Consider the following 26,039-nt stretch of genomic DNA (forward strand, 5'->3'; position numbering starts at 1 on the left):
TCTTGGAGGAAGAGGCTGCCGTCTGCTGTAGGGCACATGTTGGAAATCTTGTGCGGATACATTGAGGCCTGTGTGTGAGAGAATGATTGTGTGACCTCTACTCAATACCCTTGTTCTCCAGCCGTTTCCTCGTCCCACCTCGGAAGAACTATTCAATAGTAATTTATAATCTCCCCACCTCCTCTCCGGGGATGTGACCCACTAGAATATGGCGCGATGGCGCGTCGCCGGGCCGGAGTGCCGGCTCGATAGCAACGGATCACGGTGGGGGCTGCCCAGTCCGAAACGCAGAGCGGCCACTGTGCAGCACTGCGTGTTCTGTACGCGGTTGCCTGTTGGAATAAGGCAGCAGCTGCGCGCAAAGATTGCATTACCATGAAGCGTAATCGTCGGCCAATTTTTTACACTCTTAAATGCTCACCCTTTAGGTCGAATCTTGCCATACAATAATCGTCATCTGTCTTGCTTGCGTTTCCTTTCTTGAAAAGACAGCGCTTCTACTTTCCTTCGGAGAATACTCTGTCATGCTGATAACGCGCATGCCATTTGCGACTCGGAAGTAGCGAGCTCGCAGCGTTAAAGAAATTAAGTACGGACAAGAGAGATGATGGCTATTGTGTGGCAAGATGTGACCCAACCGGCATAATTGTGCCTCAGAGTGCACCGTGCGGACGTCACTTGTTGACCAGCGAAAGAAGTACCGGAAAGTCCATGAAAGAAGCACGGAATCGCTTTGCATTTGTAGCGCTGCCGCATTACCTTTGATATACTGACGGGATTCTCTACACGTCGCGTTCGTTTGTTTGCTACTCGAGTCTCTAACCTATTTTACACATTTCAGAGTACGATGTTGGTGCGTAGTACGAGTTGGTGCATAGAATGAAGGATTTGAAGCGCTACGTTAAAATTACCGGACGAAGTAGGACAGAAACAGCGCCAAGCTTAAAGTTTATTGCAGGAGCACCCAGAAAAAATGTTGGAGGTTGTTTAGGGACTAAGCCTGCAGACCGGTACGTCGCAGAGGATCTTAAAAGTCAAAAGCACCTCTCGCATGCGCGAACAGAAGACGGAAACCAGAAGTGGCACGAGAGGTAAACGTTGTTATTCCACATTTTCACAGAATATGTATGAATGCGTAAGCATTTCTATATATCCTGCAAAAAAATTATGGCGTTTTACGCGCCAAAACCACTTTCTGCTTATGAAGCACGCCGTAGTGGAGGACTCGGGAAATTTTTACAACCTGGCATACACGGGTGTTTTCGCCTCCATCGAAATGCGGCCGCCGTGGCCGGTATTTGATACCGCGACCTCGTGCTCAGCAGCCGAACGCCATAGCCACTGAGCAACCACGGCTGGTCATTTCTATGCTTAACCAAGGAGAAAAACCGTCCGTCCATACCGTAAACCGATCGCTTTCAAGGTAGCGCCAGCAACAGTGAGCCAATTCGCCGTCGTGCTGCCCCTCGCTTCAACGCGAGCTACGCGGCGAGAACACGGAGTACACGAGGCTGTCAGTAGTCAGCGCTCTGTCGCCACTTTCGACACGCGCCAGACGCAGCCGGAGTGCGATTGATCACGGTTCATAACGGTTCGACGCCCATGGATAAGGCGCTAAAGAGCGATAGCAGCTTATCGGGAGGTCATCACACCTGGCGCCGCCCCCTGCAGTAGTTGGCTTGCGTCGTCAATTCACCTCGGGCCACCGTCGACAGCAGTTCGTGTCGCCACAGCGCTGTCGTTTGTACTGGTTAGATCAAGTCCCATAACACTGATAATGGCACCGGGTTGCGTCGAAATGAGCAAGTGGCACAATACTTACGCAGACTTGGACAACTCCAAGGACTTTCCACGTAAATTTTTACGGTGGTGTGGTTCTCTCCGCCTGCCTTACAATGTCTTAGTGACTGTCCTAGCGGGCGGCGACCGATGCCAAGCTGTCGGTTCTAGCTGCAACGTAGCGTCTGCTCGAAGGGCGAGATGTCAACACAAATCAGTGATGCCTCATCCTGGCATTTCAATTATGGGCGCGCATAAGAGCCAAATCGTCTGGTGCACTCAGTGGTGCAAAGCGCCAGATTAGACGTTTTTCCGAAGGACAAAACATACATATTCGCTGCATAAAGTCTTGGAGCCATCACTTAGTATGCGTGGCAGCTTTTTCCAAATCAGGTGAGACATGAAGCTAATTAAGGAAGAAGCAGAAGTTTCAAGTACGAGTAACATTTTGCATGGTTGGATTGCGCAATGCACCTGCAATATATATAACTCTTGGCACGTCAACTCTTGGCTGTTACATTTGTTTCAACTTCAGCTTTACCAGTTAAAAGGTCCATGCCCTGTTTTATATTGTTGCGATGACAGAACCACGAAAGCAAATTTGAGCTGTAGTCATACCGAGTAGAAAGTTGGTGAACAATTGTGTGACAACAGGAACCAATTTGTACGCTTCCTGACCTCTTGGGGTTGACGGCTTAGGTCATTCAGCGAAAAGAAACACTGCCGGACGCTTGTGCGCTGAGGCGACCATGACCTTACATCCGATGTTCTAAACGTCTACTTTCCAAATCAGAGGCAATAAAAATGAACAGGTCAACCACAGGTGCTGCTGGCGGCGAAGGAGCCTCCTGCCTGCAAAATTTGTAGCACCGTTTATGAGAAGTGACCACCGCGCCGTCAATGCACGTCTCAATGTTCAGGACATTAGCGGGTGAGTCGGAGATATTGCTGTCCATCGCCCGAGTTCGCCTACATGTCGATTAAAGCTCCTGCCCCGCCTACGAAGTCAGTGTGAGCGCTGTAAATTCTGCCTACCGACAGGCACACCAGCTGGGTTCTTGGGCTGTACTAGTTGTGTCCTCCAAAATGGCGTCACCATGTCGCGATGTTAGAGCAGGGAGTTCACTACACCATTTCTGAGTTTTTTACAAATGTTCCAGCATCAATATTAACTCGAAGCCCCTTCAAAACCTTGTCGGTGACTTATACGGGCAAATAAATATCCAGTCGGTTTCATTTACTTTTTTTTATTTTCTTTACGACTCAGTAGGTGCACAATTAACATAGGCTTATTCATATTTCAGTTTAAAGCTGAAGCAATGTAAACAGGACTATTTTTCTCAGGCTACAAAAAACTAACGACTGAGGTCGAACACATTGGCAATAGCCATGAGTAAAACACAATCCTTGGGAAACAGTGTGCACAAGGCTAGACAAGGTTGGCATCCTTAGCCAACTGGTAGAAGACCGAGGTCTCCTGCTTCAGCAGGTCACGCGGCGCATCGAACTCCACGATGTGTCCACGGTCCAGGACCATGATCCTGCAAGACGACGATGGAGCGTTACACGTGCGCACTCAACGACAAAGTGTTACTCTAACACGAGATCTCGGAGCTACCGTTGTGGCAATTTCACGGACTACAGATTCAAGCCACCGTTGTGGTTGCGAGACAAGTACCAATCACCAGAAGCTCCCACTCGAAGCGAGAGCACTTTTGCAGTGTTCAGCCACAAAAAGGAACGCAACCGATATGGCCAGGAAGCCGACCCACTTTGCATTGTGGTAATCAGTACGCCACCATTGAGAGTCAGCTGCAGATGTTCAGATGTTCGTTGCATCACTGCAACGGCGAGGCCTGCGGGCGGCAGACGGCGCGCCGCGTAAGAGCGGCACCAAAAATTTTACAGCGAGGCTGTTCGCCTCTATACATATAAAAAAAATCTATATTTGGGAATTTTTCGTGGCTTGCTCAACCAAAAAAAAAAAAAGAAGACGGCAACTGGAAAAGGAGTTGGTGTTTTTAGTTTTCGCGTAACAAAATTACGGTTTTTCGTATATCGGAATTACAAACCGATGCTCTAATGTTTGTAGGCCGTAAGTATTGCGACAGCAATTACATGGACACTCCAGGCGCGTTTCTGCCGTCGGCGTCGCCTTGAGGCGACTCGAGTTGCTTTGAATCCATGAAAGAACGCGCAAGCGCGGCTGAACGAGGACGTAGAACGGAACTGACACGCAGGGACAGCGCCGTCTCGGTGTGCCTGTTTCTTTCTGCGCCCACGTTCAGTCGCGCTTACGCATTCCATTATGGATTCAGACCATGTAGCCAGCCAACGTGTTTTAACTAAGTTAACAAGCACAGTGTCACGCGCGCACAGGTAAATATGAACACATCTCGCTCGACGAGCGCGGATACTCGCTGCCGAAAGGCTGGAGTGAGGAATCGCGACAGCAGCAGCAGCGATAGAATTGGCCTTCGTGCCTCTCTCGCTTGAACACGCGCTAAGCGGCGAGAACGCAGCTCACACGGAGCTACGAGGCTTCGGCGCATCTGAACTCGTCGCAGATGGCTTTCGAGATAGCGCGGCCACATGCTGAAGCAGCAGGACGCCTCGCGCACGACGGCCCGCTTCTCCTTCCGCCCGCGAGTGCTTGAGATTGAGCCGCCATCGTCGGCTTGGCACCCGCCGCACACGACGCGCGATGCCCACCGAGACCATGCGGAACATCACGGTGGCGGTAGAAATGTCCAAACATTTGCCACCATGATAAAATGCAAGAAGAAAAATACGGAACAAATAGAAAGCGATCTAAAAACATAACTGCCCCAGACATTCGTATCTCAAATCTTAGTCGCCGGAACGACATTGCCTTTTAGGAAGCAGATAATGATGGAAGTTATCTGGCCAGTAGATAACAAGCACGAGGCTTACGAACAGCTGAAATACCTTAAACTTTACCGTAAACTGGACAACGATATCACATGACCATACACAATGACGATTACCAACAGGCTGAAATCACTTTTTGCTGGTCAAGTGATAACACCGTCAGAATTAAACTTCCTAAAAACAAGCAACCAAACTGCAGGATCCTTGCTGCTAATACCACACGGCTAATATCCTACCTCTTTCCGAAAATTCGTAACATTCCACCCACTGAATTTTATGCCGTTAATACCTCAGAGCGTCCGATAACATCAAATAAAACGCCAACAGAGAGCCTCTCCACATTTCTTAGCCACTTCCTCGGTGATTTACCAAAAACACTTCTGTCATTTGTACAACATACCCTCCACCTGCTGAGAATTATGGAAAACATTAATTCTAAAGGCACAATATCGCAATACATAATTCTCGCAACACTGGACGTCACGGCACTGCGCACCAACATTCCATTCCCTGACTGTTTATCTTTGATAAAAGAAATGCTGTACGATTTCCACAACACTATTTAAGCCTACTTGTCTCGTTTACTTGTTACGCCAAACTCTACTTCGCACGTACAACTACTTTGAGTGTGAGGACAATTACCACCTACAAGTACATGGGGCAAGTATGGGTACACCTTTTGCGCCAGCCTATAGGTGAACATATTTATTGGCACTCGATAATATTTCCTATTTCGCTGCACAGACAAGTCCCACACCTACCTAGGATACATAGACGACATACTTATAATATGGGGACGTGGTGAGGACAGTCCAGAAAAATCTTTAACATTCCTAAATTCTCTTGACCCAACAATGAAATTCACACTGAAATTTTCAACTGAGCGCATAACCTTTTTAGATAATATATATTGACACAGAGCAGCGCTGTATAGGACCCCCCCCCCCCTCCCCTCCCCTTGAGCGTAGAATAAACAAATCGTCCCAGACATTGCAAAGAATGTATATTTAAAGGTGAAGCCACACAACCGTGGCATTTGCGTTGAAAACCAAGACTATGTAGATGGACTCGAACCCCTAAAGAAACCTTTTCAAACAGGAACCACCCGAACAGTGCCCTTCAAAAAGCACACACGGATACAACCAAATTTGAGCGAGCAGGAGATGATCAAACCCCGCCCTATGATCACAAGGACAACGCCTCTTCCTATAACAAACAAATTCTCAAACACAATCTCCGGATGTGAACGTTCTCGGTAAACACGGCCCAATTCTCGCGAGCAACCACAAAGATCTTTCCCGACCCGCCCAGAGCAGCCTACAGACGCAACATTAACTTCAAGAACACTCATGTACATGCCAAACTAAGGACAAGGACGACGCCAACACGCGGTCCCTCTGGCGGCCCGAGGTGCTCTAAATCCGAGCATATAAATTGACCACTACACTAAAAAGTGCAGCGTCGCATTACCTTCGCAGCGTGACTTCGAGTTTCATTTGCACATCAATTAATGTAGTCTACTGTCTAGAGTGTGCCACTTGTAGCAAGAAATACATAGGCGAGACGGGACAACAGGTTCATGCAAGACTATACGGCGATCGAGCAGATACAAACAAAATTTATCACAAGAAGTAGTCAGCCACTTCAAGGAACATGGCCATATAATCGATAGAACAAAGCTCTATATACTACACATAAATTCCCCTTCACCACGCAAAAGGAAATATACGGAGTTTAAATTCCTACTCCCCACGGGAATAAATGTGGTACGTGGCAACTTATAATGATTAAAAGGCGTAACTTAAACATGAAATTCTCATATCATTAAGAAATACACAAAACACGTTATGCCACCAGCTAACAGAATTTTAAGCTCCCCAATTCCTCCCTTTCCAGCTCTTCCCCGATTCTCCCCAACCATTTAATTATGCATGTTATTACACGCTTTTACGCAGGCATGAACCATACCAGCCCTCTTCCCTTTGTACACCTGCGCCGTGCCGCTTTTACAGCAAAGCTGGTAACCTCTAGTTAGTCGGGATTTTTCCTAGCCACGTGCGAAGTTTGACTCACACAAAAACAAACGGCAGTTGGAAGGCTGTGTGTTTGAGTTTCGGAGTAACATGATTGCTTCATTGCGAGAGCAATTGCACGGACACTCGAGGCGCATTGCTGCCGCGGGCGTCGCCGAGTCAAAGCGTGCGAGGGTGAGCCGGCGAACGCGGTTCAATCACGCATGCGCGACCGAGGAACGTGGACCGACGTGGCCTTGTCCTGTGGCGCATAGAGTTTCACACAATAATTACGAGAGGGAAGAGAGAGAGAGACAAAGAGGAGGAAAGACAGGGAGGTTAGCCAGTGTAAGTACCGGCTGGCTACCCTGTGCTGGGGAAAGGGGTAAAGGGAATAAAAGGAGAAAGAAGAAGAAGAGAAGAGGAAACTCTGGCGCTAGTGTCTACGGGAGCTGCAATGCGAGCAGTTGTACCAGCATGGGAATTCTGGAAAGTACGTGGATTTGCTTAAACTTCGTGCTTCTGGTTTCAAGCGGCCCTTTTCACTTTTTAACTGATTTTCAACAATATATTGCCTAACAAACAAATAAACATTAAAATCAGTAGTATGAGTTCAAGTCAATCGAGCGAAGTGGATGATGAGGATGGCCAACTATACTCCAACACCGCTATGGAAGACGCGTCTCCTCCTGATCTACAAACGGCGCTGCAACAGTCCTAGGCGGCCACAAACTAATTTAACAGACACTTCATCCAGAATGACGTAGCAGGCATTTAATAAACAAACAAACATCCACATAACAGTGTACGAGTTGTGTGCCTCCGTGGTGTTTCCGACGCAACAAACCGCCACTGGCAATGGTGTCAGGCTTCCGCCGTTTCTAGTCTCGACAAAGTGTCTTCCGTTTTTTTGCTACACATGCAAAGAAGAGACGCCGCGAACATGCACAGCGACCAAGAACGCGTTCGATACATTTTGTCTGCAGCTTCGCTGTAGTACATCCACTTTCACGGGGCGGAGTGGAGGTGGATTATTCAAGTGAAGCTCGTATATGTAGCCGGCGCTAAACAAACCAGCTGCTCTCGGAGCTGCACACGTGCACGGATTGCTATAAAAAAATACGCCTTACGGGTACTGGTCAAGGATATATCGTGTCTGAGCTGTGCTCAGATTCCGTGCAGTGGAATTGGATGGACTGATGGATCGACTGATTTTGCGAACATCCCTCTCGGATTGGGATGTAGGTGATGCCACCAAAATCGTTACCTTTTTGTTTCGTTTATTGTCGTGTTAACGAGCCATGGATCCTTTAAAAAAGAACTCAGTGCCCTTCCACTCTGTGAAGGACGACCAGCGAATCTGTATGTGGGCCCCTTAATGGCGAACTGCACCTCCACCGCGGGTCGGCCCGGTATTGCACTATTTTCGGGATCGGCCCATGTATGGGCAGTTGTGTGCACACACCAACATGATTCCTGGGGCAACTATTCCTTAACAGTTTTGCTTTAAGCTGTAAAATGGTTACGTGTTCGTGTTTCTTAAGTAATGACGACGACAAACACGGTAGCACTGGCACGAGCGCGTTCGCGTGGTAGCGCCGAAGGACGCCAACGAGCCAATTCTGATGGTGATAGTTTTCTGTAAGCACACGGACATGATCATGGGAAAAGTACCTCTTGACATCAGCCTTGTTGCGCCCACTGCAGGGCAAAGGCCTCTCCCATACTTCGCCAACTACCCCGGTCATGTACTAAGTGTGGCCATGTCCCTGCAAATTTCTTAATCTCATCCACCCACATAATTTTCTGCCGCCCCCTGCTACGCTTCCCTTCCCTTGAAATCCAGTCCGTAACTCCTAAGAGGAAGCTTTAGCTCGGGTGCTCCTATATAAATACATGTAAAAGGAGAATTAGTTTTTCCCGGCAATCACCGCACCAAATTTGACTAGGTTTGTTGCATTTAAATGAAAAACTTCAATTCTAGTGACTGTTGGTTTCGCATTTTTGATTTATGTCGTAAATTGTTTATTAAAAAATTGGCAAAATCAAAAATTTTAGGAAAACGAAACCATCAAGTTTACAACTGGGTAACTCAGCAACAAAAATTGCTAACACAATTCCATGAATCGCATCTAATAGTACATCTAAAGCGGTCGAAATTGATAGCTTACCATGAATGTCAAAAAATTTAGTAATATGGAAATATAGCTTTTGCAGAACCCTTGTAAACAACGTAACAAATTCACGTAAGATATAATATGACGTATAGAATTTGTCCGCTTTGAATGATCTAATGGATGTTGTTCACAGAACCACGATATCTGCTCTTGATGCGGAGCTATAAATTTGTAAACTTCGTGCTTCAATTTTTTTTACAAATTTTCGAATTAAAAAAAAAATTTGTAACAAAAATAAGGTCATAAATCTAAATTCCGCTTCCAACAGTCACTAGAACCTACCCTTTCCTCTCAAATGCAACAAATTTCATCAAAATCGGTCCAGGGGTTATCTCGGAAAAACGTTTGCGTTTTACATGTATTTGAATAGGCCGCGTCGGAGTTCGCCCCGAGCTAAAGCATCTTAATGACGATCGGTTATCTTCCCTCCTCATTACATGCCCTGCCCATGCCCACTTCTTTTTCTTGATTTCAACTAAGACGTCATTCACTCGCCTTTGTTCCCTCACCCAATCTACTCTTTTCTTATCCCTTAACGTTACACCCATCATTCTTTCCATAGCTCGTTGCGTCGTCCTCAATTTAAGTAGAACCCTTTTCGTAAGCCTCTAGGTTTCTGCCCCATACGTGAGTACTGGTAAGACACAGCAGTTATACACTTTTCTCTTGAGGGATAATCGCAACCTGCTGTTCATCATCTGATAATGCCTGCCAAACGCACCGCAGCCCATTCATATTCTTCTGATTATTTGTCTCATGATCCGGATCCGCAGTCACTGCCTGCCCTAAGTAGATGTATTCGCTTACTACTTCCAGTGCCTCGCTACCTATCGTAAACTGCTGTTCTCTTCCGAGACTGTTAAACATTACTTTAGTTTTCTTCAGATTAATTTTTAGGCACACGCTTCTGCTTTGCCTCTCCAGGTCAGTAAGCATGCTCCCCAGGGCCGGTATTTTGTAGCGATGCCTTTTCCGATTCTATGTTTTTTCAGGCTTTTTGCGCTTGGCCAGTGGTCAGAGCAATGGTCTGCCCACATTATCAACGGGATCAGGCGGCCGTGTGTGGTGGATGATAACAATAGCATAGAATAAGGCATAAGGCATCGCTACAATATAGCGGCCCTGAGTTACTAATCAGCGAATCGCAAGTTACTAAGGTATTCTTCATTGACTCTTTTCCCCAATTCTTCCCCATCCAGGTTTCTGAATACCTCCTGTAAACACGCTGTGACTAGCATTGGAGAGATCGTATCTCTCTGCTTGACGCCTTTCTTTATTGGAATTTTGTTGCTTTCTTTATGGACGACTGCGGTGGCTGTGGAGCCGCTATATATAGCTTTCAGTATTTTTACATACGGCTCGTCTACACCCTGATTCCGTAATGCCTCCATGACTGCTGAGGTTTCGACAGAATCAAACGCTTTCTCGTAATCAATGAAAGCTATATATAAGGGTTGGTTATATACCGCACATTTCTCTATCACCTGATTGATAGTGTGAATATGGTCTATTGTTGAGTAGCCTTTACGGAATCTGCCTGTTCCTTTGGTTGACAGAAGTCTAAGGTGTTGCTGGTTCTATTTGCGATTACCTTAGTAAATGCTTTGTAGGCAACAGACAGTAAGCTGATCGGTCTATAATTTTTTCAAATCTTTGGCGTCCCCTTTCTTATGGATTAGGATTATGTTAGCGTTCTTCCAAGATTCCGGTACGCTTGAGGTCATGAGGCATTGCGTATACAGGGTGGCCAGTTTCTCTAGAATAATCTGCCCACCATCCTTCAACAATTCTGCTGTTACCTGATCCTCCCCAGCTGCCTTCCCCCTTTGCGTATCTCCTAAGGCCTTCTTTACTTCTTCCGGCGTTACCTTTGGGATTTCAAATTCCTCTAGACTATTCTCACTCACATTATCGTCGTGGGTACTACTGGTAATGTATAAATCTCCATAGAACTCCTCAGCCACTTGAACTATCTGATCCATATTAGTAATGATATTGCCGGCTTTGTCTCTTAACGCATACATCTGATTCTTCCCAATTCCTAGTTTCACTTCACTGCTTCACGGCCTCCTCCGTTCCTGAGAGCATGCTCAATTCTATCCATATTATACTTCCTTATGTCAGCTGTCTTACGCTTGTTGATAAATTTGGAAAGTTCCGCCAGTTCTATTCTAGCTGTCATATGGTGAGAAACTATAGTACAGCCACGTCGCGCGAATAAATTACTAATCAATCAAGCCTTCATGCATTTCACTCACCGGAAAGTGCGTTTCATTTACAGAAAATATCGTGGGTTATTTGGAAATTTACTACATGGAATTCTATGAAAGGAGCCGGGTAAGCTCAAGGTCACGCGTCAGCCTGTCGCTGAGGCAATCTTATTTGCGCTCATTTTTCCTGCCGGTGCAACGAATACGACAATCGAAGAAGAGGGAGCTAGGCTTAGAGGCAGGGGAGCCCAGGTGCTGCCTTGCTGTGGAATTAAGTGAACAAGACAAGAGATGGGAACGCATATCTAATCTACTCAAGTCTTTCTGCTGTACTTTATCTCTGAAGTCAGGTTCCGTTACTAAAAAAACGTGGCGTTGTATTTGTGTTCGCGTACTGAAAGGACCTTCTTAACCCGCATGGCGTTGTGCACTTGATAGACTCTTAGTAGAAAACTTAGTCCTTGTATTAGATACATTTACAATGTTGAAGTGCACGATCTGCACTTTAAAGCACATCTCATTGTTAAGAAAGTTAGTGAATCAGAAATACTTCTAAAGGAAGAGCTCGAAGCTCTAGACAAAAACTTATCCGCAGAAATATCATGAGTGAGATTGTCTGGAACACTAAATTCACCGGGAAAACGGAATTATTAGGTGGAAATAAAAAAAAAGATTGAAGGAACACTACTGATGTGTAGGAACGCGAAAGCGTTATAGCGGCTTCTGGTGAAATTTTTCTTTCCCGCGCTTTCCTTGCCCGCACAAGCTCTCTCCTGCGTTCTAATTGCGCCTAGGTAAGGTCAAATAAAACTCGTCACGTAAGCATCTCAATGCACTCGCTTGCATGCGAGGAGCCCATAATCAAATGACCGTTCAGGGACGTTGAATTGGACATGATTTTTATTTTATTCACTAGTTTTATACACATGACGTGGCGCCACCTCCTCCTCATTGGCCGCGCTGTCGCGTGCCCGATGATGCACGCACCTCTAGTGCGCTGCGACTCGACGCGCCCAATGACGCACCAAGCACGCTCAGGCCACGGAACCGCCGTGGCTCCTTTACCATGGAAGCCTGGCTTCCCGGACCGAATTTTACGAAATATTTTCAAAGCCACTGAATATGACGTCAGTCCAAACATTTATGGCGTGCTTTTGCTATTTGCGCCGTTGGACATTTTTGATACCGTCCCTCGGTGGCGACGGCGACGCCGGATTTTCGCGTAATGGGTACTACGGTGCTTTCCTATTAAAACCCGCATAAGTCTGAGAAACTTTTGGAAGCTGAATAAAAGCGCAGTTTCTGCTGGAAGGCGAACCATTTATGGGACAGAAAAAAAAAAGAAATGAAGCAACTACACGAAATAACATTCAGACTTTCATCGGCCGCACAAACTGCAGTAAACATTAGCTTTTTAATTAAAGTACCAAGCATAGTGTCATGCGCGCAAACAAACATGAACACCTCACAGTCCATGACCGCGAACATTCGCTGTCGCAACGCCGGTTTGACGAAGAGCAGAGGGCAGCGAGCGTGCCGTCTCTCGCTTCGTCTCAAACTTGAGACTACGCGACCTCCAACACTCGGGGGGCGGGAAAACCACGCACACGAAGCACCCAGATGTACCGCTTAACCTCGCCCCCAGATTGGGGCACACGGGCCGCGTCGTGCGCAGCCCCGGCCGGGCAAGGAGGAGGCCAGCCCTCCTAGCACGCTCGAACGCGTGACACGCGCTCCCATCACGCTCTCCCTTGTATCCACTAACAGCGTGCGGCACACATGGCGCGAGGTTTCCGAACTTTGACTTCATACAGAACATCGCGGCGAGGCGAACTGTGAAAAGTCGCCTCAAATGCCCATATAAATGGCAACAGGACAAAACGCTGAAAGCAGTTATCCCATGCAATTTTCGTCACAGCCGAGAACTATGCTTCCGTACATCCTACGCACGCTCTTCGCTTGCCACACCGTTAGTTTCGCTCGCTGCGGGCATTTCTCAATAATGCAATGTTCCTGTTCACTTGTGCAAAGTGGTCGCGACGTAATTTCCTCTCGACTTGATACCAAATGGTAAGTTGCTTGATCCCAAGTAAACCTGATTAGATACGCATATTTAGGTAACGTCTATTGATGCGTTAACCAAACGAACAAACACGATCGGCCGCCCTCCCTTGCTCACAAATGATACAGCTATAAAAACCAGGGCCGTTTTGCAGATCGCAGTCCGAACTCTCAACTTGAAATCTGTTAGATATGTTTGGGCACAAGAAGGCGCACAATAGTGGACACCGGAGCTGCTGAAACTACCGGACTTGCGACGACTCGGCTCGTCCCACTTACCGGTCGTAGTCGAGGACAGTGTTCAGCCTGTGCGCAATGGTAATGATGGTGCAGTCGGAAAACTCCCGGCGTATCGTGGCCTGGATGAGATCGTCCGTCTCCATGTCCACAGCAGCCGTGGCCTCGTCTAGGATGAGGATGCGAGACTTGCGAAGCAGAGCTCGCGCAAGGCACACCAGCTGGCGCTGACCGACGCTGCGATACAAGGAAACGTTGGACTGGAAAGTCTTCTCTCTTGTTGAGAAATAACGAAGATTCTTAAGGGCCTATTTAAATGGCCGCAGACTAATGCCGCCTCAACAAATTTGGGAGCTGCGCTGTTCTCCGGAGAGTGCAAAGATTATCGTGACACTGTTCCGTCACGCAACACGCGCAGCTCTCGTGACGCCAACGAATGCACACAACTGCGTGTGACGACGTGGTATTGTCGATTGTTAGTGCGCGCTTGCCCTTGGTGGGATGCCAGTGCTAATTCCCAGATCCCGATTTCCTTCCTGTTGGCTGCAGTATCTTTATCAGTGTTACCCCATCATAAAGGATTTTGTCGAGCACTGCAGAATATTCTCGCACGAGCCAATTGCCCAGATACCTTACATTGTCACCATAAGCCCCACGCAATATCCCCGCAGTTGTGATATGTTTCATCCTAATAAGGCTTAATTTTCTAACGCTAATGTTTTAGTGTATCGGCTGGTGTGGTGCAGTTGCAATGTATACATATGTACCACCACATAACTTTTGTAGCATTCTATTATCCGATATGTATAGGTACTTCCAGTTTACCGGACAAGCTACGTCAGTCTCGCTATTTCTTTGCAGCCCAGCCTTCATATCAATTTTGCTTACGGGCACGTGGGTGTTATTCCCAATTACCCAGACACGAAAATCATTTCTCCGACCTTTCACAATTGCGCAAGATCAATTACCTCTTAGCACGCAATTGTAGACTCTCCCAGCAAACCTTTCACAGGATTGAAGTTTTAGTTTTCTTGCCAGATATTTATCTTTTTATTCAAGTGAACTAAGATCGATTCCTGGTCGGGGCAAGGGCAAAGAGCGAGAAATCCTGGAAGAGTATTACGTCAGTTTATTAGGTGATGACTGCATTAGTACAACATCGGCGCGCTTACCTGAAAAAAGAATTTGCTTCTTTAGGTCGTTCACGATAGATGTCCCGCCTTTCCATGCTCTGTGATTAGCGATGCAGTTGTTGCGCATGCTCTGCTGGCCTTGCTGGGACTATAGCCGTTTCTAATAAAGCTAAAGTTGATACTCCAGTCATTGTGGTGTGAACCTCTCGTCTTTTGTGACTGTTGTTTTCCTTCACGTAGTGCTTATCTACCACGCATTGTGGTGAAAACTACGACATACATACTTTAAGCTAGTCGGGTATACCTTCGTTTTGCCGAAATTACTTTCGCTTGTTTTTCCCGCTTCCGCATAACAGCGCCCACTAGCGAAGCAGTCGGTTTTCGCACCTGATATTTTCGCCGCCTTCTGTGATGTTGTGCTCGAGCCCTTTCTCCAGGCCAGCCACGTATTCCTTGAGGTGCGAGTGCTCGAGTGCACGCCACAGTTCGTCGTCGGTCAACTTGTCGAAAGGATCCAGGTTGGAGCGAAGAGTTCCGCTGAACAGCACTGGGTCCTGAGGGTAGAAGGAAATCGGTCACTGGGAGCAGCGAACGTCGGAAGCGACGTTGGCATTCAAATCCTTGCGGCTTTTGAACAGCGCTGGAGTGCCCATAAGCACGTCGGAACACCAATGCTTGGTGAAGCACTGTGCAGCTGGAAGTCACATTCTTGTTGTACCTTCTGCCCACTAATAGCTTTATGAGAAGCCTTACCTGTGCAAAAATAACCCTGATTATTGCCGATCTAACGGCGTAGCAAAAGTGCACGATGTTGAAGTCATCGTATAAAATTACATTGCCTCGCATGTATCCGCATCTCAGCATCCGTTTTCACGTAAAAGTGCGCATAGAACAATCGAGCAAGGCATTTAGCGCGCGTATAGGTATGCGTACATTACATAACGACCCGCGGCCATCATATTTTCTCTGCTGATCGTTTCTCACTGTTACAAGGCGCTCGGCCTACAGGTGTCGGAACTTGGCCAAATGTTGTCGCCAATTCTCGTGCCTAATCACACATCGCGTGCACGAGGCGAATAGTGCATGGTGCACACCCTGGTGCGTGCGCGAACACCGGCGATCGCCCTGGACGCGGAAGCGGGCGACGTGCTTCGACCGGCGATCGTGCTCACCGCTATCCGAGTGTTTTCTTTCGTCTGGGTGAAAGAAGGAGTTTAGGTTACGCCTTCGGCAGCGTCTTATTCGTCATCGTCCCGATAGCATGACAATACTGACAAGAGCAGGAAACAAATCTATCATTCGTTGAATCGGGCACATATCTCGTTTTGAGAACACTACTGCGGAAGCAGCATGCGGTAAGTGTGCTTATCGATGACAGTTCGCGAGAATAAATAACGGTATTAACAATCATTACAAAAACTTTCACTGAAGGAGAGAAACATTGTACGACAAAAATATAGAAGCGAAGGCACATGGGCAAATAAGTTCAAATTGACAGGAACAAATAAATTGGCGTGAAAAAGCGAACAACCACAACATTTATGCAAATAAACAGACTGAGTGCATGGTACATGCAACGCAAGCTCCGAAGACGTCGCTCAACCATCTCGTCTGATATAAAGTAGCCATTTTCACACTTATCCCCTGGAACACCTTGCGTGAGCTAGGTTTGCCAGTCTTTGGGTAACTCAAACTTTATTAGCTACAAAAACCTCAACTAATTAATTATACTAACTTACACACTAATGTGGCGTTTCACTAAAGAGCCGTTGACCAACGCTATTATTGTGCAGTGTACATGAGCTCTCACAGAACACGGTTATATATGGGTTGCTTTTTCTAGTTTAGTCTGTTTCTCGTGTTTACAAGTGCTTTTTCTAGACAGCCTATGTGCGTATTTCTCAACTGTGTATTGTGATAGCCGGCCCTTATGTAGCCTACCATCCCATTGGTGTGCAGTTATTAAGCAATAACAAAGAGGAAGACTGAAGGAGAAAAAAGTGTACAGGGAGGCTAAGTACTGTAACTACGAATGGGTTTTATCTGAAAAGCGAGATGATCGTGTTGACAAAAATATCTGCAGGGCAATCTAACGATCTTGCTAGTTCATAGGCGTTTTACACAAACTTGCCTGGGGAATAATGGTCAGCTTGGAGCGAAGGTCGTAGAGGCCAAGGTAGGATATGTCCACGCCGTCAATGCAGATGGCGCCTCCGGCTGCCTCGATAAGCCGGAACAACGAGAGCGTAAGCGAAGACTTCCCGGCACCAGTTCGTCCGACGATGCCGACCTGTAGTGGGCCCAGCGAGAGCACGTTCATGGAGTACAACGAGTACACTGTGCTGTCCCAGCTCAAAGTATTACTTTCTCTGCAGCTCCCTGAAGCATGGTCAATTAGCATTTTGTTGTGGACGCTTAGAGATCACGCGTGCACAAGTCAGACCCAACATGATCAGCACGAGGTCAACTGCACAAAGCCGCATATATGTGGCCCCGTGTTGGCGAGTCACCGACAGCAAGCGGCGTGCACAGTACGCACGCGCGTATGTGGAAGATGCGAGTTGCCCACTGCGGCGTGCGTGTTGCATGAAGGTTGGATATTCTTCGTGTTTTTGTCGCTTAACGCACGACAATTAATGGTTCTTTATGCTTGCTTTGGTGGATCCAATAGCGCGGCATTGAAGGAAGGAGTGTGTTGCATAGGCACGCCTGCAAACCGGAAGAACATGTAACCAACACAGCACTGAATGCGAAAAGGAACCGAACCAGTCGAAACTCATTCCAAATCGTCACAGAACGGTGCACGCGCATCAGCAGCAGCACACCACGAAGCAACGCAACGGTGCGGCTGCGCTACCTCGCGCTCAACTGTTGAGTGCGATGTGATGTTTCGAGAAAGACACGAGCGAAATACCGCTGCCAGAGGCGAGCACTTACCTTCTCCCCTGGGTTCACATCGCAACTGATGCCTTTGAGGACGAGCTCGAGGTCATCCCTGTAGCGGGTCGAGTAGTTGTCGAACACCACACGTCCCGCAGTCGGCCACATGTCGTCCGGCTTCATGTCAGGCCGCTCCCACGGAGCCTGCCAATCGAGGATGAGCAGTGAATAGTTACGCAAACGTCACAACAGTGGTCTCAGCTGCACAAACTCCGCACGTATAATACGAAATAGCGTGGGACTAAAGACGCTTCCGTTGTGTGATAAAGCACAGGTTCCGCGCTTATTTCTCACCAGGCCGTGTCAGCTCAAAGTGTGGTATGCAAGACCCTCCCGATCAACCATTCCTCAATTCACATTTTCACATTTTTTTGTCTGTTGCATTTCAGCGACCACGCTGTGCATGACGGTAGCATTTGGCTGACAACGCACTGTCACGCGCTAGAATGTAAGTGCACACGCGCGACCGTCGAAACCGTGCCGGGAATTCCCGCCGCCTTCGAGCCACCGGGCAGCTAGAGCATGGACGTCCGCTCACCTCCTGCGGCGTGCGCGTGTACTCGAAGCATCTCTCGACGGCGACGAGGTTCGTCTCGGTGTCGGAGGTGGCACGAACGAGCATGTTCAGCGTCGAGGTCACCTGGACAGAAGAAAGCGGGCGCATTCACAATATGTACGCACGTTGCGCAAGAGGCCTTTTTAGAAACAAAGCCGCTAACTTCTAGAAATTTTAGTTTCGTAACTGAAATTGTAATTTTTAGTTACTACAGAAATTCATTTCAGTAATAACTAAAAATGTTCTTGCTATGTCCACCGCGGTGGAGGCAATGCAGCGAAACATGACTGGAAGCACCCGGGACAGCTACTGACTGGCAACCTGTGTTAAAGCGAAGGACACCGCATGGACAACCAAGTGGCTTAAATAGCTATCTGTGTGCGTACCCATAAAAGTGTACCGCTGACCAGCGCTCTTCTCTAAAGAATCACGCGATGGAACAAAAAGTGCCTAAATGTTTTTACAGCAACAAAGTCACGCATCGAAGCACGTACTTAATTTCGGTGACGACCACTGTTCCTTCCTCCGCGGGATTTGCAGCGACTGCTCGGCATGTTTATCGCCTAGTAAAGTGGGCTAGTCCCGCACGCAGTGACATAATAAGTAGGCCCACCTCGAAGATGCTTAAAATAAATGCTTGGGTTTTTACGTTCAAAATCCACTATCTGATTATGAGGCACGCCGTTACGGGAGACTCGGGCTTCATTTTAACCACCTGCGGTGAGATAGCATGCACAAAAGTTCGTGGTAGGTTTAGCATTCCGCCCCAATCACAGTGAGGCAGTAATCGAGCCTGCGACCTCTTGTTCAGCAGCGCAATCGACCGCAGCGAGTATGCCGCCTTAGTAATCGCCAATGCCAGTTATGCTGCAATCTGCGGTCAGGTGAGTCACGTGTTGCCGTCCTGCCGGAAGTATTCGCTATTCTGGAAAACGCGGTGCAGTAATTACACGAACATGCGCATTGTCGTCGAGCCAGATGACAGCATTGCGGCGACAGAAGAAAATTCCTAGTGCGTACTTGGGAAATCGTGTCTTCTATGACATTTAATCTATACGTTTTCAAGCGAAGCTTGTATTGGCTCAGACGTGTTGGCGTCGGTGTTTCCGTACGAAAAAACTCAAGCCACGCGAAAATTAAAATTGCTCCTCGCGCTGCGGATTCGAACCACCCACCTCCGCGTTGCGACACCACCACGCTAACCGATTCAACCATGCACTGTAGGTTTTTTTTTCTTTATTGCATAGAATTATGAGAAATGTCAAACCAATATTGCTACATTACATGAAATGCACATATGGTACGCACATATGGACATATGGTAGAAATGCACATATGGTACGCAGGCCAATGAAAGTTTGAAATTCGGGCAAACAAACAAGCGTCCAGACGCAAAATCCATTCAGGTACGGGACGAAAGGTAGCAACCACACTACGCACTTGAGCAGACTTCTCGAAAGATATACCTTGTCGAGCGAGGTGGCCCGGCATGTGTCGGTCATTCGGCTTCTCCATAATGAATGAAGTCCTAATACGAAGAAATCATGTGGTGTATTACTGGCTGACTTTTTGAAAGGAAGGAACCGGATACCATAAGATGTGGGAGGGTCATTTCTGATAGTTCTTTGTAAAATATCCCGAAAACGAAATGCATCACGACAAAGTATAAAGCAGTGTTCTATTATCTCGGGTTGATTGCAAAGTCTACAATTTGTATTCCAGGGTACATAGTCTCTTCCTGAAGCCACGTTTTAACTGGCAGAGTGGAGGTGTGCAGCTTAAAAAAAAAAAAAAAAAAAACGTTTTCGCTGCTGGCGTAATGCACATTCTACGGACATGGCAAAGTACATCTTTACCAAATAGAGACAGATACGGCTTTCGCTATATAGGTTCAGGGAAAAGGCTATCTGTAAGTGGTACATTTAGCGACGTTCGATCAACGGTAAACAAATGTTCTAGAGTGAATCTGGCTTTTAAAATGAAATAGTGCCGACATGTTCCTTTAGGAAGCACCATAATGGCAGTTCTTGAGCAAAATTTGCCATGACAAAAAGAAAAGGGAGGTGTGAATTAGGACGTGTTCGATTAACTGCGAGAAGAAATAGATGACGGACCTTTTTAAGGTAAAATAATCGCGTGACCAACTGTCGCGCAAACAAATGCACAAGGCTCAGGCCTCCCTTTAGAAGCGGAAGGAAAAGGTTTTCCGTTCTCATGGCTTTCCATGATGAACGCCAAATAAAACGTACAAATATTCTATGAAATGCCTGAACATCGATACGTGAGCAGTGCAAGACCTGCAGAACATAAAGAGGCTTAGAAGCGAGACATATATTGCATGCCTTAGCTCTCGCAAAAGGTGGAGGGATCACGTCACTGCCAGGTTGTCACCTTTCTACGGATAGCGGTAATCGTGGACGTCCAATGAGGTCCACTATTCCGGAAGTTGTAGAGAGGCACACCAACATATCGCAACGGAGACTGATTCCAATGAATACTAGTTCACGGCAGTGACACTAGAGCTGCCGCCGAGTATAAAGCTGCCGCAGTTGTCGACACCGCCCTGTGGGCTCGGTTGCTATACCACAATGCAGACAACTAACCCGTTGCTCTTCGCCACGCAGGTTGGTAACAAGTATTCTCTTTTTCTAGCAATTATCTTCTGGTGCAGCTGCCGAGCCCCCGGTACTGTGTCGCTATTGCTGTTGAGAGTGTTTGTGCCATTCGGTCCCTGCTTCTCTTGTGAGGAGACATCGAGTCTAACCCGGGTCCCGATAGCGCTCACCTTGTACTAAAAGAACTTTCTACTTTGACGATCGCGAAACTTCGGAGCGCGTTCAAAACTTACCGCCTGGCGTGGAAAGATCGAACGGCTTAGAAAACAAAATATAGTTCACGTCCGATACGCAGTTTGTCCGTGAGCGGCGCGGAAGGTCTCGAAATTTACGTTTTAAACCATCGATAGCGGGGTAACTATGCCTAATGGGCGCGGTCCGGAAACGTTAATCGCGTTCATCTCACGTTCCCACAGTCCTCCGCTCAGTCTTCTGTAGGTATTTTCTTCGCACGCGTTCCATTCCCACGTGTTTATTTGCGAAATAACGCAGTTGTTAGAGAGCCTTCATACACGTGTTTCACATTCCGGCCTACCTGGCTCACTCCGTGGTCGGATGTGGTGGGGCGACAGTGCCGAGGGTGCAACGACGTTTCCTAATCGCGCAACCAGCTCCAACACAGTCTTAGTTATATTTTTCTGCTCCTTTCAAAACCACGGATTTTTCCCAAGTATTTCTTTTTCTGTAGCGCAAATAGCGCAAGGTCGTAGAAGAATAACAGACACACACAGCGCTTGTGCATGTATCTGGTCTTTGCACTAGAGAGAGAAAAAAAAAGCAAAACATTGCACCCACAGGCCCAAATGTCTACACTTACCAAATTACTTCCCTTATTGCCTTTCCCTACTGGGCGACGTTCCCGCTACTTCTTCAACTTTATGCGGGAAATAACGCTTTCCAATCACTAGTGCAACAAACTGTTTGTGCTGCTGCAAGTCATGGCGAGAGAAACAAATTCGCAAAGCGGAATCGAAACACTCACCGTGAGCGCGTAGCTCACAGAGAGGCCAGCGAGACCTGGCGAGAGGGTTTCCCTGGTGAGAACGGCCAGCATTGCGGCTATGAACACGATGCTGTAGCCGAGGAACTCGAGCCGGATCGAGAGCCACCTGCGACGACGATGACAATGGCTGCTTAGACCTACGACCTTCACGTGTCAGAAAATTTGTTTACAACAGAGTAACGATTACCTGTAGAGAACATCAGGGCGACAGCATCCAATCGTCTTTATTATGCAGCACGCTCGGAAAATAAATCGCATTAAGAAGCTAATAAGCATTCAAAGCATAACCACCACGGCATTCATTATCTGCTAATACACAGCAGACCCCTGACAAATTTCACAAATAAGGAGCAGCGCATTTCGTTAAATATGAATACAGGCCCTGACGACAATTTATTTCTGTCCTCGCTTCTCCATATACTAAGGTAATGAACAATTCCAATGAGAATACGTGCAAACCTTTTTTTTCACTCTGCGTACTATATTCCTATTACCTAATGAGAAGTTATACGAAGCTAACAAGTTTTTTCCTTGCATGAATCTGTATCTTCTAATGTGGTGACGTGGATGCACATGTGACCACGTTAAATTCGTCTTCCTATTTTTGTATTCTTATTTTGCGTTTCAAACAAGTTCGACCCTTACAACTTCTTGCTCTGGATCTAGCTCTCAGTTTGTGAAAATTCCGTGTTTTCTAGTGTTATGTGTTATTTATCGCTTTCGCATTTGTTACCACCGCCTTTCCCTCTATTTTCAAGCTTCCCAGAAAAACTTGTTTTCTGGTACAGCTGAGTGATTTCAGTGTATGCTGCTGCTGATGTATTTATTTTCTTTATCGCATGAGTGGAGTCCGGGACTACGTGTGGCAGATATGCTGGCACGCACGTAGTCGCAGGCTCCTGAACAGCGATCGTCCCGCGTAAATCTGGACCGTTGGTGCACCCACCGGCTGGCCGCGATGCTGGGGAAGAAGCTGCTGTGGTTGATGTCGGTCAGCTCGTTGGAGCGAGCCACGAACCGCTCGCCGGCGCCGTACGCCCGGATCGAACTGCTGCCGGAGACCGTCTCCGAGAAGTGCACGTAGATCGGCGACCGAGAGATGGACTCCAAGCGCTTCAGCTGGCGCGACGTGGCTATGTAGAATTTCTGGAATGCAGAAGCGCCTTGTTTTAGCTTCATTTCAAGCAGCACAAACAGGCACGCGCTGGAATTTCAATCCGTACCTCCACGCACTGTGCTCTTTTAGGCGAAGAAACCGCTCCCAAATTCGGAAGTATTCAAATAAACGCTCTAGATTCGCAAAAGAGGCCCACATTTTACGCACCTAACGCAAACATTTGCTGGCTCATTCTGGCATCAATGGGCAAGCGGGATGTGTGGTGCGCGAGACTGCGAGGAAGCAGCCTCGACACAGCGCTCCTCCCGGTCTTCAGCCCCAGCACAGAGGAGAACGATCTCGGGCACAGTACGCTCAACCCCAAGGAGTGAAAACGTTTTTTTTTATTCTGCACAGTTTATTTCGAAGCATGCTGAGCGAACGCTTGTTTCGAACCATTAGCTACAACATACCCTAGAAACATGGTCTAACAATTAAGACAATTTTGCATTCATCTTCCATATTCCACATTACTTCCCTGAACTGTCAAAAGGTACCTCTCTTGGGAAGTAAAAAAATTCCTCCGAGGAAAAATCGCACCACATGTCACAGCCAGAAATATTGAAATTTTTTTAGGTCCGAACGCTCACAGCTTGTTAAACAACTTTAAAACCCAACTGAAAGAGAGCTAGTAGATGTCGCTTTGCCAAGTGCAAAATGAACTTGCTGGTTACCTGTACGAAGTAATAGATTATGAGCAGTGGAATGACCGCAGCCAAGAATATCGGATTCTCCATGGAGATCAGGATGAACGACACAACAGTCCTGAAGAACTGCATCATGAGCATTCTTAGGTTGAACCGCAGCGTCACATCAGCCGTGTCAATATCCTTGGAAAACCTGCGCAGAGAGCAGCACATTTCCGATTGCCCAGCAAGCATGATATTCTCAGTTTAGGTTATTGCCCTTAAGGACCCCGGTAGGGGTATTACATAAGGGGTGGGTTTTACCCAAATTCAACGTTATGTATGCATCATTGGCTATCAAAATGTGACCAATCACGCTGGTGGAGCAAAGAAATGCAAGCGATGTCAACATTGTCAGCAAGAAGGCCATTCCAATGTTTAGCTGCTCGAGGAATGAGGGAGGCGGGAAAATTAGCGGTCCGGGCACGCAGGCGTGCGACTTGCTGCGGATGGCTGGTGCGGTGTGAGAGATGCGTGCTGCGGCAACGATGAAGGGTGTTGAAAAAGAGCTTGTGACAGAGCTCAAGAATAGCAATGCGTCGGCGATTATGCAGTATCGTTAATCCGGACTCTGCTTTAAGAGCAAAAATACTGACATCGTGTCAAAATTGTGAGCGAATAAACCTAGTGGCGCAGTTCTGTAAGATTCAAGTGAGCTAAGAAGACATGCTTGATCTGGGTTCCCGATTGCAGATGCAGATTCCAGTTTTGTTCGAACAAGGGCAAGCAATCTGACGTTTTGTGGAGCCTCACGGAGATTACGGTTTAAAAAGCCTAGTGTCTGATTAGCAGAGTAGATAATGTTAGAAGTATGTTGATTCCACGACAGATCATTGCACACAGTGACACCTAGGTAGTGGTGTGACTCAACTAGTTCGAGAGGCATGCTTCTGATTTGGTAAAGAAATACCAGGGGATTACTGCTGCAAGTTACAGACGTAGTCTTACATCCTTTTTGCATTAAGTGTCAATAACCACTCATCAAACCATGTTGGTATGTTGCGAAGTCGTTATGCAGGGCTGTTTGTTTCGAGGTGCTACATATAGTGCAATAAATGACACAATCATCGGCGAACATTCGGATGTCAGACACATGTGAAGGTAAGTCATTATTATGTATTGAAAATTATATAGCGCCAAGAACAGATCCTTCAGGGACGCCTGATGTTACTGGTACAGGGCTAGATAGGCGACTATTTTTAATGACAGATTGGGAGTGGTTACTAAGAAATTCTATAATCCAATTCAAAACATCAGGATGGAAATTAAGCCTTGTAAGTTTCAATACTCGATGCTGCGATGAGGTACTTTATCGAAAGTCTTAGAAAAATAAAAAAAATGACAGTTTGTATGTTAGTGTCAAGGATAGTGTGAACGTCGTTCAGAATGGTGACCAACTGTGTCTCACACGAGAAATCTTCGCGGAATCCATGCTGAGCGGGATGAAAAACGTGATTCGAGGCAAGAAAATCTATGATAAGAGAGTAGGTGGCGCGTTTCTTGATTTTGGAAGGGACGCTTGTTGGGGATGTGGGGCGGTAATTTAGCGGTGAGCTTCTGTGGCCTGATTTCTGGACTGGAATAACCTTCCCAATTTTCCAGTTGTCTGGAATGAAACCTGACGGAAAATACTGGGCAAATATCAAATGCAGATATGCTGCGGCAATATTCTTAGTGTTTTTCAAAATTTGAATTTATCTCGTCCATGCCAGGAGATGATGAACACGATTTTGTCGATGACAGCACAAATACGGCCTACATTGAAAGCGATGGCTGGCATTGAAGATTATATACTAAGCGATGGCGAAATCCGAGGTGTATCAGATTAGTTAGTGAACACAGTAGCAAACGCAGAATTAAACACGTCAGCGCAATCGGAGTAATTAATTTCGTTCGGTTCGTTAGTTATCTTAATAGTGCGCATTTCATTATTCTTTATGACTCTAAAATTGCCTCGAATTATTTATTAGTAGGTTTGGTTGATCATTGTGGTAAAAGCAGTGTTTCGCATGACGCAGTGCGTCAACGCAGTTCTGTTCAGCATCGCCACATTTACCCCGGCGCATGGGTTAAATGTCCTCTTTGCTTGGCAACGCGATAAAGCCGCTTTTTTATTTTCTAGGCGTCTTAGAGTTTTTGTGAACGATTGATCTTGCTGAGAGGAATGAAAGGTCCCTTTAGGAATGAATTTGTAAGTTCCCTCAGTTTGGTGTTGAAGCGTGCCCAGTTGCTGCTAATGGTATGGTTTCGGAAAATGGATTCAAATAGAGGGAAAAAATGTATTCATAGCTTCTTCTATGGCTTCTCAATTTCCTTCGTCGTATAGATATATTGCTTTCTTAAAAATATCCCGTACCAACAAACTGAGCGAGAAAGTGGCATGGATGGCTTTATGATCACTAATTTCGGGTAAATAGCAATTGGATGAAAGGCTATCAGGGTGGTCGGTTAGTTAGATTGAGGACGTTTGCAGTGAAATCCTGGTTGGCTAAATTAGCAGCTGAGAAAAGTTCAAATTAAGGCAGAAATCGACAAAATTCTGAGTCTCCGTGTGCCCGGATACTGATAATAATTTTACGTTA

General features: G+C 46.8%; 1 protein-coding gene across 1 annotated transcript in view; it reads right to left on the reverse strand.

Moving 5' to 3' along the window:
* Nucleotides 1-3,010: 3,010 nt before the first annotated feature.
* LOC135901675 (multidrug resistance-associated protein 1-like) overlaps nucleotides 3,011-26,039 on the reverse strand; it is a 140,517-nt gene continuing 117,488 nt past the window's right edge. Inside the window, exons 21-29 of the mRNA XM_065431518.1 lie at nucleotides 23,446-23,611; nucleotides 22,562-22,761; nucleotides 21,595-21,721; nucleotides 17,980-18,081; nucleotides 17,439-17,585; nucleotides 16,633-16,791; nucleotides 14,889-15,055; nucleotides 13,411-13,605; nucleotides 3,011-3,320 (exon numbers count right to left, since the gene is read on the reverse strand). Coding sequence (XP_065287590.1) covers nucleotides 3,209-3,320; nucleotides 13,411-13,605; nucleotides 14,889-15,055; nucleotides 16,633-16,791; nucleotides 17,439-17,585; nucleotides 17,980-18,081; nucleotides 21,595-21,721; nucleotides 22,562-22,761; nucleotides 23,446-23,611 — 1,375 coding nt within the window. The 3' untranslated portion in view covers nucleotides 3,011-3,208. The remainder of the gene's footprint in view (nucleotides 3,321-13,410; nucleotides 13,606-14,888; nucleotides 15,056-16,632; nucleotides 16,792-17,438; nucleotides 17,586-17,979; nucleotides 18,082-21,594; nucleotides 21,722-22,561; nucleotides 22,762-23,445; nucleotides 23,612-26,039) is intronic.

Source organism: Dermacentor albipictus, unplaced genomic scaffold (assembly GCF_038994185.2).
Source record: "Dermacentor albipictus isolate Rhodes 1998 colony unplaced genomic scaffold, USDA_Dalb.pri_finalv2 scaffold_16, whole genome shotgun sequence".
Taxonomy (NCBI): Eukaryota; Metazoa; Arthropoda; class Arachnida; order Ixodida; family Ixodidae; genus Dermacentor; species Dermacentor albipictus.